The sequence below is a fragment of the Hypanus sabinus genome, chromosome 9 (assembly GCF_030144855.1).
Source record: "Hypanus sabinus isolate sHypSab1 chromosome 9, sHypSab1.hap1, whole genome shotgun sequence".
NCBI classification, from domain to species: Eukaryota; Metazoa; Chordata; class Chondrichthyes; order Myliobatiformes; family Dasyatidae; genus Hypanus; species Hypanus sabinus.
Window position 1 is genome coordinate 13,996,300 of NC_082714.1, and position 13,351 is coordinate 14,009,650.

At 44.0% G+C, this 13,351-nt stretch overlaps 1 protein-coding gene across 1 annotated transcript in view; it reads right to left on the reverse strand.

Annotated features, from left to right (window-relative positions):
* cacna1ha (calcium channel, voltage-dependent, T type, alpha 1H subunit a) overlaps positions 1-13,351 on the reverse strand; it is a 348,995-nt gene that overhangs the window by 94,424 nt on the left and 241,220 nt on the right. Inside the window, exons 17-20 of the mRNA XM_059979077.1 lie at positions 11,536-11,659; positions 11,253-11,321; positions 8,706-8,890; positions 104-230 (exon numbers count right to left, since the gene is read on the reverse strand). Coding sequence (XP_059835060.1) covers positions 104-230; positions 8,706-8,890; positions 11,253-11,321; positions 11,536-11,659 — 505 coding nt within the window. The remainder of the gene's footprint in view (positions 1-103; positions 231-8,705; positions 8,891-11,252; positions 11,322-11,535; positions 11,660-13,351) is intronic.

Genomic DNA, 13,351 nt, shown 5'->3' on the forward strand with positions numbered 1-13,351 from the left:
TTTTCCTTGGTTGGCGGGGTATGGGATTGTGATTGGAGCTGGAGCTGCTGCAGTCAGGGGAAGAAAATGCTTTGCTCCCCCCTCATTAACAAATCCAATATACCTGGACTCCCAGGATTCCAAAGATGATGAAGAAAGCACAGCAAATGAGGACAATATTCCCAATAGGTCGCAGAGAAGTGATTAAGGTTTCCACGACCAGTTTAAGACCAGGAGCTCGACTGATGACTCTGGGGGAAAAAAAAAGAAACCACAGTCAGTAATCATTGGCGAGTGAAGTGGAAGCTCCCAACGTTACAACCCAGTCTATCACTCCTCCCCACCGTTGAGCACATCTGCAAGGAGCGCTGCCACAAGAAAGCAGCATCCATCATGACGACCTCCACCACCTAGGCCATCCTCTTTTCTCGCTGTTGCCTTTGGGAAGGAGGTACAGCAGCCTCAGGTTTCATAGCTCTCTCTCTCTCCCCTCTCTCTGGCTAACCATCCCATAGGATGATGATGGTTCCTTTCAGTCAGTCAGTGGGGTTTGATATGTGTGTCCTGGAGTGGCTGTACAGGCCGATCCTTGACGGCACTGCTTGCCACATACTTGGCAGGTGAGGCCTGGAGGGGCAGCAGGGGCAGAAGCTCTGTGGTGGTGCTTCCTGTGCCTTTCCTCTGTTGCCTCTATGAGCTTGTTCTCAGCAGCATCCACACCTTTTCTGATGGCGTCCCTCCACTGTGAGCGATCTTGAGCCAGATTCTCCCATGTTGATGGGGCAATGTCAGCTTCCTCGAGGCTCCTGTGCAGAACATCCTTGTACCGTAGCACTAGGTTCAGGAATAGTTATTACTCTTCAACCATCAGGCTCTTGAACCACCATGGATAATTTTACTCACATCAACACTGAATTAAGCATTGAACACAACCAATGGACTCACTGTCAAGAACTCTACAACTCATGTTCACAGTATTATTTATCTATCTGTCTATCTATCTATTTATTTAGATTCACAGAATATTACAGCGCAGAACAAGGCCCTTCGGCCCATCTAGTGTGCTGAACTATTGATCTGTCTAATCCCATCAGCCTGCACCTGGACCATGGTCCTCCATACCCCTACTGTTCACATACCTATCCAAGTTGCTCTTAAATGTTGAAATCAACCCTGCATCCACTACTTGCACTGGCAGCTCATTCCACACTCTCATTGCCCTCAAGAGTGAAGAAGCCCTCTCTCATGTTCCCCCTTAAACATTTCACCTTTCACCCTTAACCCATGACCTCCAGTTGTAGGCTAAATCAACCTCATTGGGGAAAAAAGAAACAGCTTGCTTTTAGCCTATCTACTCTCCTCATAATTTTGCATACATCTATCAAAGCTCCTCTCACTCTTCTACTTTCCGAGGAATATAGTCCTAAGCTACCCAATATTTCCTCATAACTGAGGTCCTTAAGTCCTGGCAACATCCATGTAAATTTTTCTCTGCACTCTTTTAATCTTATTTACATCTTTCCTGTTGGTAGGTGATCAGAGCTGGACACAATAGTCCAAATTAGGCCTTGCCACCATCTTATACAATAACATCCCGACTCCTTGCACTCAATACATTGATTTATGAAGACCAATGTACCGAAAGCATTCATTATGAGACTATCTACCTGTGACACAAGGAATTATGGATCTGTATTCCCTGATCCCTCTGTTCTCCCACACTGCTCTGTGCCCTACTGCTCACTTTATAAGACTTACCCTGGCAAAGTGCAACTCCTCGCAGCTGTCTGCATTAAATTCCGTCTGCCATTTTTCAGCTTACTTTTCCAGCTGGTGCAGATCCCACTGAAAACTTTCAAAGCCTTTCTCTCTGTCCACTACACCTGCAATCTTGGTGTCATCTGCAAATGTGCTGAACCAGTTTACCACAATAACATCCAGATCGTTGATGTAGATGAACCCAGCACCAATCCTCAGAGCACATCTCTAGTCACAGGCCTCCACTCAGAGAGGCAACCATTTATAACTACCCTGGCTTCTCCCACAATGCTCCCTCCTTCTCCCCACTTTCTTTCTGAGCCACGGAGCCAGACCGCTAGGTCATTCCCCCCCACCAACCCCGAACAGTATCCAAAGAAATGTGCCTGTTGAGGGAAATGTCCATAGGGGTATTCTTTCCTCATCCTGGTCACCCAGATACCTGAGTCCTGTATCCTGGGTGTAACTACCTCCCTGTATGTCCTGCCTATCAAGCCCTCAACCTCCCTTCATTCAGTTCCAGCTTTAACTGCTTAACACAGTCTGTGGAAGCTCCAGCTGGCTGCACTTCTTGCAGGTGTTGTCATCAGGGGCACTGGAGGTCTCCCTGCCTTCCCACTTCCTGCAAAAGGAGCAGTCCACTATCCTGCCTGGCATTCCCACTGCTCTAAATGTGCAATAAGGAAGAAAGAAAGAATAAATAATTTAAAAGATTTAACCTCGGCCTATGCCTCTCATCGCTGAAGTCTCAACAAGCCCAAGCCTCAACTCTGTACTCCAACAGAGGCCCTCTGGTACAGTGACCACCCCCACAATAGCTGCTCTGCCTAAATCTTAATTCCTTTTTATTGCCACTTGCCTAGTTCCCAATTATGTGCAATTCAATGTCTCCTTTGGAACTGTGGCATGCAAATTGAGCTGAATGCCCACACTTGGTTCTTTTAAACTCTTTTTCCCTCTACACAGTCTGGTTTCTCTTCAGGACTGTGGCACACAAACCAACTACTCCCACTCACATCTTTCAAACTCTCTCTCCCTCTACACAATCCGCTGTCTCCTCAGGGCTGTGGTGTACAAAATGCTTGTATTTGCACAACCTGCCTTCTTTTGCACATTGGTTGTCTGGGTTTGTGTGCAGATTTTCATTGATTATATTATATTTCTTTGTTCTACTGGGAATGCCTGCAAGCAAATGAATCTCAGGATAGTATATAGTGACATATAGATGCTTCGATAATAAATTCACGTTAAACTTTGAACTATTAATGATAGTGAGCAAGTAATCATTTAGCTAGACATAAAGGAGATGATTTTTATAAGATTAATGTCACAGCTGGAAAAAGTTAACAAAAGCATTGATGATATTGAAAATAAAAGTCATCTGGGGTATAGAATGCAAACTGACCTTCTCATGCATAATTTATTTACATGGATGGTACTTTTCTCCCCCTCCCCCATCTCTCTTTTATCAGTCCCCATTCTGGCTCCCCTCCTACCCCGACTTTTCTCCTCTCCTGCCCATCACCTCCCTCTGGTGTTCCTCCTCCTTCTCCTTCTCCCATTCTCATCTCTCCTCCGCTATCAGATTCCAATAATAAATCAGACTCTCACTACTGCTTGGTCTGCGACAGCAGACTACAATTAGGTTTCTTTTAACCTGCCATGTTTGGATATTTGGAGGAAATCACATTATTACCTCACCATTATTACATATCAATTCACATAAAATTAAAGTTGCATGATTCAAGGAAGCAAGGAGATTGCATCTGGTGAGGGGTGGAACTACAATGGCACTTTAACAGTGACTCCTTCAAGCTCACCCATGGAAACAGTTTAATTTCTACCTTTGATGTCTCTTTGTTTTCTTTCTCAGGTCGGATGGGGTTCCGTCGGAGACCCTGACCTGGAGATAAACTCAGACTTTGGTTCTTTGCGGTGGTGGGACCCACTCCTGGGGGCTCATGACCGGCTGCTTTTCGATGTCCCAAGGAGACACGGCCGAGAAGACGAGCACACCTTTGGGGCTCCGAGGCTTCACGGCCCTGTGGATGAGCTGACTCCGTGAGGGCGCCACCGACTGAAGTGTCCAGAGAGGACGGAACATCAGGAACAGCGGATCAGCTGCCGGCTCTGTACCTGTCAAATTGCGAGTGTTCTCTCCCTCTCATTGGTGGGAGAGAGTTTGCTGCTGATTGTTGAGGTGAAGAACTCCAAAAAAACAGTGATGCAGCAGACTTTATCATCGTAAATCAGCGAGTTGTTTTGTTTATGACTCCTCGCTGCCCCTTACTTAGGAAGAGAAGACACTCTGTGGTATGTCGAGTTTGTCAGGTGAATGATTAGCTTATACTGATATGATTATACTGATATACTTATATAATTTTGCTTATACTGCGGATCATGGTCTTTCTGGCCAATCACCCCTGACCTCTCTAATTAGCAAGATGTTTTAACCCACAGAACTGCTCCTCATGGGATGTCTTTTTGTTTTTCAAACCATTCTTTCTAAGCTCACAAGCAGGGTTCCCAACCTTTTTTTAATGCCATGGAGCCCTGCCATTAACTTGGGGGGGGGGGGGGGCAGGTCTGTGGACCACAGGTTGGGAACCCCTGCTCTAAAGGTTGTTGAGTGTGAAAATCCCAGGAGATCAGCAGCTTCTGAGACACTCAAACCACCCCGTCTGGCACCAACAATCATGGTCAAAGTCACCTTGATCACATTTCATCCACATTCTGATGTTGGTCTGAACAACTGAACCTCTTAACCATGTCTGCATGCTTTTATGCATTGAGTTGCTGCCACTTGATTGGCTGATTCGATATTTACATTAATGAGCAGGTGCGCTGATGTAACTAATAAAGTGAATATTTCTGGCTTAATTTTAAGAGTGAACGAAGAAAATCCTCCCACAGAGTAACCAGACAGAAAGAGTACCTGATGTTAGATTCTTCTATTTGACTTTGAAAAACTTGATGAAGTGAATTTAATATCAGGTTACTCTACAGTGATTTTTTTTAGGTTTACCAGAAAAAAAGTGAGGCAAGTCAATTTCCTTCTGGTCCAAATAGCAATATTTCATAAATTTCACGGATGGCAGAAACCTGCACGAACACAACAGGCGACTGGAAATTAGTTTGAGTTCAATAATTCATGAAAATTATTTTGGAAAATACATTAAATCCATTTAAAGTTGTAGAATGAGTAAAATGGGAGAAATATGAGCCTTTTCCTCATTTTATTTCGATGCTTAAGAGAAGTTTGGATGAGTACATGGATGGGAGGTGGATGGAACGCTATTGGATGGTGGGCTGGAGAAACGTAAGGAAAAGTAAGGCCTCCTTCCCTCCACTAGTTTGTTGATAATTCTTGGGAAAAGTGCCACATCTGCTTACCCCCCACCCCACCAATCAGGGTCATGTGAAGCCATGGGAGCAGGTGATGGACACTCATATGAATAGCTGGCGCATGTCACCAGACCTGGTTTTGCGACCACTGACACCAGCCAGTAAATCTCTGAAGAGTATTGATAATGGCTGGGGTCACCTGTCATGTAAAGACACGGCCCAGAAGGCAATGACAAACCAGTTCTGTAGAAAAATCTGCCAAAAACTATCATGGTCATGGGAAGACTATGATTGCCCATATGTATGTCATGGCACAGAATGTAAGATCGATAGGGAGCTATATTCTGAGTGCAAGAAGATGGGACGGGGCAGAATAATATTTTGCCATTGACTAGATAGGCTAAAGGACCTGTTTCTGTGTTAAAGTCTTCTATGATTCTTCTAAGCTGTTCATTAAGGGTTTGAGTTGTTACAGTGAAAAGCACATTTCACATGCACATATGGCCAATATACATCTATGCGTGCACACATATGATTTGGACTCCTGAACCCACCTCTACAAACATGCACATGCACACAGACATACAGACAAATACACATGCGTGCACACACACACAAAGATAGACACACATGCATGCACATTTAAATGGACACATGATCTCAACTCCATGCACACTCTGCTGATGGAGTAAGAATAGTGAGGGATAGTAACCAGTAAATAGGGATGTGGATTGTGCAAATGCGGTAACAGGGAACCACAGGCAAAGCCTAGAAGTAGAGATCACTACCACAAGAGATTCTGCAGATGCTGGAAACCCAAAGTAACACACACAAAACGCTGGGGACGCTCATCAGGTCATACAGCATCTACGGAAGGGAATAAGGAGCTGACATTTCAGGCCAAGCCCCTTCATCAGGCTCCAAACTTTGGCTCAGTCTTCTTCTCCATTGACGCTGCCTGACCTTCTGAGTTTCTCCGGCATTACGTGAGTGTGTTAGCTTAGAAGTAGGGGCATGGGATGTAACAGTGACAACACCAAAGTTTCAGAAACTTTGTTAATTATGTCATAGTGTGCATGCAGTTTTGGAATAGAAAACTGCATTTACTGTTAGACCTGTGGATAATCGTTTTATTCTGTAATCAGGGCCTACAGTAATTTTAACTTAATTACCGTAAATTCCGGACTACAAGCCGCTACTTTTTTCCCACGCTTTGAACACTGTGGCCTATACTACGGTGCGGCTAATGCATTTTTTTTTCATGCCGCCAAAAACATTTTGTGTCATAACAGTAGACCAATAAAATTGATGAGTAGTTCACAGAGGTCCAATGAAATTGTATGATAAATCAAGCGCACTTTCACAATTAAATTATTGTAAATCAGTCATTTGTACTCACCCTCATCAACATGGAAAACACTCGAAGAAAAGCATGTGATAAGTTAAAGGCGATCAATCTGGCGGTTGAAGAAGGAAATCGAGCTGCTGCACATAATCTTGGCATAAATGAATCGATGGTGAGACGGTGGAGACGCCAGCGTGAAGAACTGAGTCAATGCAAAAAGACGACAAAAGCTTTTAGAGGTAATCATAGCAGATGGCCCGAACTTGAAAACTTTCTTGAAGACTGGGTTAACACACAGAGAGCAGGCGGCCGCGGTGTTTCCACCGTGCAGATCAGACTGAAGGCTAAAGCAATCGCCACCAAAATGAAAATCGAAGATTTTAGAGGTGGGCCATCATGGTGTTTTAGATTTATGAGACGAAAAGGCCTGTCCGTCAGGGTACGCACGACTCTGTGTCAGCAGCTCCCTTCTGACCACGAGGAAAAACTTGCTAACTTCCGCACATTCACTCAAACAAAGATAGCGGAGAATTCCATCGGGCCAGATGATATCATAAATATGGATGAAGTATCTTTGACATTTGACCTGCCTCTCACTCGGACTGTTAATAAAAAAGGTGACTCGTCCATCACACTGAAAACAAGTGGCCATGAGAGAACGCATTTTACTTGTGTTCTGGGCTGCACAGCATCTGGACTAAAGCTTCCACCGATGGTGATTTTTAAGCGGCTGACAATGAAAGTTCAGTGAAAGCTGCCATCAAGAGTACAAACTCAATTCCAGCTGTGATTCTTGGGGGCACCACGAAGTATTTGCAGCCACTGGACATCAGCGTGAACTGGGCATTTAAAGTGGCGCTGCGCGTTGAGTGGGAGGCTTGGATGACGAGTGGCGAGAAATCCTTTACCAAAACAGGACGCATGCGAAGAGCATCTTTAACTCAAGTCTGCCAGTGGATCCTAAATGCATGGAGCCATGTCACAACATCCACCATCACCAGCGGGTTTCGAAAGGCTGGACTGCTGCGTGATGAAGAGGACCGCATGCGCTCAAGTGAGAGCGACAACGAAGAGACTGAAGTGAGTGACGAGATCCTGAGGTTGTTCAATTCGGACACTGAAGAAGAGGACTTTGATGGTTTTAGTGCGCAGGAGGAAGATGAAGAAGGCGATCAATAACTTTTCCTGGTAGGCTGCAGTATATATATTTTTTTTACCAGTCGTTAGGAGATATTGGAATGTTGTTCGTGCACTGTTCAGTAAAAAAGTATACGCAACGTAATTTGTGTGTTACCGATACGTAGGTATATTTAAAAGTAGCTGTGTTACAGGCACTGTTCGAAAAAAAGCATTTGTAATATGTATTTGTTTATGTTACCGTACGGATTTAGTTAAAAGTTAAAAGATCCTCACGTGTAATACCTTTCTGTGTAAATATCTCATATTACAACGTGGGACACCTGCGGCTTAAAATCCGGTGCGGCCTGTACAAGTACAAAATTGATTTTCTTTCTAAAATTAGAGCGTGCGGCTTTTAATCAGGTGCGCTCTGTAGTCCGGAATCTACGGTAAGTTTTCCTGTGACCACCATTCTATTATGAAAATGTGTTTTTGTCTGGTAATTCCAGCGACTGGGAATGTAAACTGCACCTCAAAGTGAACTAGGAGAGCTGTACCTCATTCATGACCAGTTAGATCAGCTTTTACTGTCTCCTGGTGCTAACCAGCTTTTAAATAAATTGAACATTATTTTGAACAGCAACTCCGGGTGACCTTTCAGTTTGCTGCCACACACACACACACACACACACACACACACACACACACACACACACACACACACTCACACACACACACACTCACACACACACACACACACACACACACACACACACACACACACACACACACACACTCACACACACACACACACACACACACACACACACACTCACACACACACACACACTCACACACACACACACACACACACACACACACACTCACACACACACACACTCACACACACACACTCACTCACTCATAGACAAAACTGTAGTATGCAAGTAAACGATCTAAAAATGTTAAACTCCTGTGGATCCTACAGCCTAGGAATTTCTACTGGCCACATCCATCAGTTTGTGCAAAGACTAATCTAAAGACTAAAATGGAGAGCTACAGAGGAGGGAAGGGTTAGATTGATTTAAGAGTAAGCTAAATGATCAGCACATCGTGGGCTGAAGGGCCTGTACTGGGCTGTAATGTTCTATGTTCTTACCTGAGAGGGCGCAGAGTTCTCAAGAGACGGAGCACCCGGAGAATACCAAGGATTTTCGCTCCTCCCGCCGACGCCAGGGAGACAATGATGTCAATTACAGAGACAAAGACCAGGATTCCATCCAAGATGTTCCAACTACTCTGGAGATAGGCACTTTCACCAGCAAAGAATCCCAAGGCTACAACCTGAAGATATAAAACAGTTTCAAAAGAACTACCCCTTACCATAGCAAAAATAGTGGCTATATGTACTAACATGGAGACATCCCCACCACCCAGGACATGCTCTCCTCTCACTGAGGAAGAAGGTACAGGAGCCTCAGGGTTCACACCACCTGGTTCAGGAACAGTTATGACCCCTCAATAATCAACCAAAGGGGATAATTTCACTCAACTTCACTTGCCACCTCACGAAACTGTTCCCACAGCCAATGGGTTCACATTCAAGGAGTCTTCATCTCATGTTCTCAATATTTATTGCTTATTTATTCATGCATTCATTCTTTTTGTATTTGCACAGCTTGTTGTCTTTTGCACACTGGTTGAATGCTCAGTTGGTCCAGTCTTTCATTGATTCTATTATGGATTTATTTAGTATGCGCACAAGATAATGAACCTCAGGGTTGTATATGTTGTCAGATATGTACTTTGATAATAAGTTTGCAGTAGGAGGAGCTATCGTTGTCAGCATTATGGAGCCCTGCAGTAACAGATGAACAACACTTCAGGATGTTGCGGACCGACACAAAACATTGCTGGCCAATGTGGAATATGAATAATAAAACTAACTGGAGGTTAAAGTACAGAGCTGAAAGACTGGGATTATACATACATTGCTGATGCCTTGCCTTGCATTTGTGCAAGTTATAAGGGCTGATGGGAGATACTCAATTTATCACTTGCTCTAGAGGCATTAGAGAGGATATCGTTGTTGTAGAGTTAAGAAATATAAAAAAATATCTTCACCCAGTTTTACTTCAACTTAGACTGTGCGATTGGTGTGGAGAACATGACTTCAACAGAAGTAAAAATGATAAGATTCACATCAGACAATTCCTGCCCTAAAGGTGTAGAATGTTTAGAATAAGCTGACACTGGCAACACACAGTGACTCACGTGTGGGCAGCTCACAGAACTACCAGATATGCTCCTGGACTATGATCACTGCCGTCCACAGCCTGTATTCTCACTTTAAGAAGGGTCACATCGGTTGCTTGTCAGTCTAAGTGTGTAATTTTTTATTGTTCCCTTTGTATTTTTGTTCTACTGTGAATGCCTGCGAGAAAATGAATCTTCAGGGTGATATATACGTACTTTGATAACAACTTACTTTGTACTTTGAGACGTGCAGATGCACAAAACTTTGATGATTTCAAGAAAAAAATCAGATGCTTCATCAAGGTCGGATGATGAGACACATTGAATGAATTAATTAAGAGGGGTTAATCATCTTCCTTTTCACAAACTGCAGAGAGAACGATCAACTTGAAGGCAGCAGAGGCAAATACATTAAGGACATTTAAGAAAATCTTAGATAGGCATTTGGATGATAGAAATATGGTGGGCTATGTAGGAGGGAAATGTTAGAATGGTCTTACAGTAGGTTGAAAGGTAGGCACAGCATCATGGGCTGAAGGGCCTCTACTGTGCTGTAAAGTCCTATATTCTACACTCTTGAATTTACTTCAGAGCTTTAATGACCTGAAATGTTAACTACTTCTTTCTCTGCGGATGCAGCCTGACCTGTAGAGTACTTTCAGCATTGAATGTAGATATAGAAACATAGAAAATAGGTGCAGGAGTAGGCCATTCGGCCCTTTGAGCCTGAACTGCCATTCAGTTTGATCATGGCTGATCATCCAACTCAGAACCCTGTACCTGCTTTTTCTCCATACCCCCTGATCCCTTTAGCCACAAGGGCCATATCTAACTTCCTCTTAAATATAGCCAATGACCCGGTCTCAACTGTTTCCTGTGGTAGAGAATTCCACAGATTCACCACTCTCTGTGTGAAGAAGTTTTTCCTCATCTCGGTCCTAAAAGGCTTCCCCTTTATCCTTAAACTGTGACCCCTCATTCTGGACTTCCCCAACATCGGGAACAATCTTCCTGAATCTAGCTTGTCCAATCCCTTTAGAATTTTATACGCTTCAATAGGATCCCCCCTCAATCTTCTAAATTCCAGCGAGTATAAGCCTAGTCAATCCAGTCTTTCTTCATATGAAAGTCCTGCCATCCCAGGAATCAATCTGGTGAACCTTCTCTGTACTCCCTCTATGGCAAGAATGTCTTTCCTCAGATTTGGGGACCAAAACTGCACACAGTACTCCAGGTGTGGTCTCACCAAGGCCTTGTACAACTGCAGTAGAACCTCCCTGCTCCTGTACTCGAATCCTCTTGCTATGAATGCCAACATACCATTTGGCTTTTTCACCGCCTGCTGTACCTGCATGCCCACTTTCAATGACTGGTGTACAATGACACCCAAGTCATCCAATTGGTTATGCGTACAAACTGACAAAGTACCAAAGAGACCAAGGGAGATTACCTTAAGGGTCATTTCAACCACAAAGATAGCAGTGAAGATGTAATTTGAGACGCTCAGAAACATCCGCTCCTGTTGAGAAAGCAAAAGAAAGCAATAATGTTCTGAAGTGTTCGATAGTTACAAGAGGACTTAACACAACCATCGATTTGAAAAAGACTTCTAGTTATACACCTAAAACAGTACAAAGCATGCTGAAGGTAAGCAAAGTGATTATCATACGCAGAAAGAGAAGTAAAATGGAAATATGAATAAAGTCAGTGAAGACGGAATGAAAGCTACTCACTGTACTGCTAGGGTCAATCTCTGGTCTTTCAAGAGCAATGGTGATGCAGTTGAGAAATATAAAAACCAGTACTACGTGATCAAACATTTTGTGTGCGATGACCTTCTGACACATAATGCGGAATCTTAACCCAATGAAGATAAGGACAAGTCACTCATTTGCAAATATTATCAAGAATACATTTACTGTCCAGAAATATGCCATTCATCCCAGCCCTTTGTTGTGGAAATACTAAGAGCAGCAGAGCGACTGCGAGTTTCGCTTTAAGAGTTTATTAACACGATATCATGGAGAGTCTGTGGCAGTCTCCACTGCCACCTGAACTCTGATTTTAGGTTATACTGAGCTTATCTTTATACAGCAAAACAAACAACTTCACATGACTTTGTTTGCATTCCACAGTCAGTACATGATCAATCGTTCAAAATAAGGTGAGCTTCGGAGGGTTAATGGCATCTAATGGCGACTCTTTTGCTTGTACCTTCGGAAACAGCTCTATTTCCATCTTTAATATCTCTGTTTTTCCATTTCAGGGTTCTTTTGAAGATCCTGACCTGGAGTTACCCTGACTACAGTTCTGTGCGGGAATGGGACCCACTCTCAGGGTTTTACAACTGACTGTCGTTCGGCCCGCTGAGGGCTTGGCCTAAGAGCTCCGCTCGCCTTTGGAGGCCTGGGATCTCGTGGCTCTGGAGACGGGTGCAGGGGGGGGGGTTAGTGGAATCAGAGGTCAGTGTCCAAGCCGAAGATCGGTGTGTCGTGGGAGATGGAAGATCTAAGGCTGTGTGCCCAGAGACCCGAGATCTTTGGGCATAGAGCTCAGAAAAAGTGGTGCAATGGACTTTTAACATCGTAAACCAGCGAGTTGTTTGTTATGTCTCCCTCTCGTTGTGAAATGGAGAGGTCTCTTTCTCCCTTAATAGAGAGAGAGAACCTGTAATATGTTGAATACTGGGTGAATGCGTAGTCTTTGGGTAACTGCAAGTCTGTGTCTTTGCTGCTGCTTTGCTCACGCTTGAGTGCTCAGTGGGGGGGTGCCGATGCTTTTTTTGCTGGTGGGGGGGATCGTTGCTTGCTGCCGCTTATGCACGAGAGAGAGGGGAGCTGGGGGACTTTGGTGTTCTAACATTTAACTGTTGTTCATCCTTTGGGGGCACTCCCCTGTTTTCATGGATGGTTGCAAAGAAAAAAACATTTCAGGATGTATATTGTATACATTTCTCCGACATTAAATGTACTTTGAAACCTTTGAAACATATCAATTATCTCTCAGCGTGAGTCTAACAGTTCTCTTTGTTCCCTGTTATCAGGGCTCAAGACTTCCCTCTGAATGCGGGTTTAACAGTCCTCTCTACTCCCTGTTATCAGGACTCCTAATTTATCTTCTCAACATTGCTTGGACCTCCTTTAAGTTCCTGGGGTCAACATCTCTGAAGATCTATTCTGGGCACAATATATTAATGCAATTACAAAGACACGCCAATGCCTATATTTCATTAGGATTTTGAGGAAATTTGGTAAGTCAGCAAGGTCTGACAAATTTCAGCAGACGTACTGTAGAGAGCGTTCTGACTGGCTGCATCACCGTCGTGTATGCAGGGAGCAATGCACAGCACTGAAAAAAGCAGAAGGTTATAAACTCACTCAGCTCCATCACGGGCACTAAACTCCCCAGCATTGAGTACATCTTCAACAGGCATCCATTACTAAATGCCCTCACTGTCCAGGACATGCCCTCTTCTCAGTATTTTATTTATGTAGCGACACAGTGCGGAGTCAGCCCTTCCAGCCCTTTGAACCACATCGTCCCAGCAAC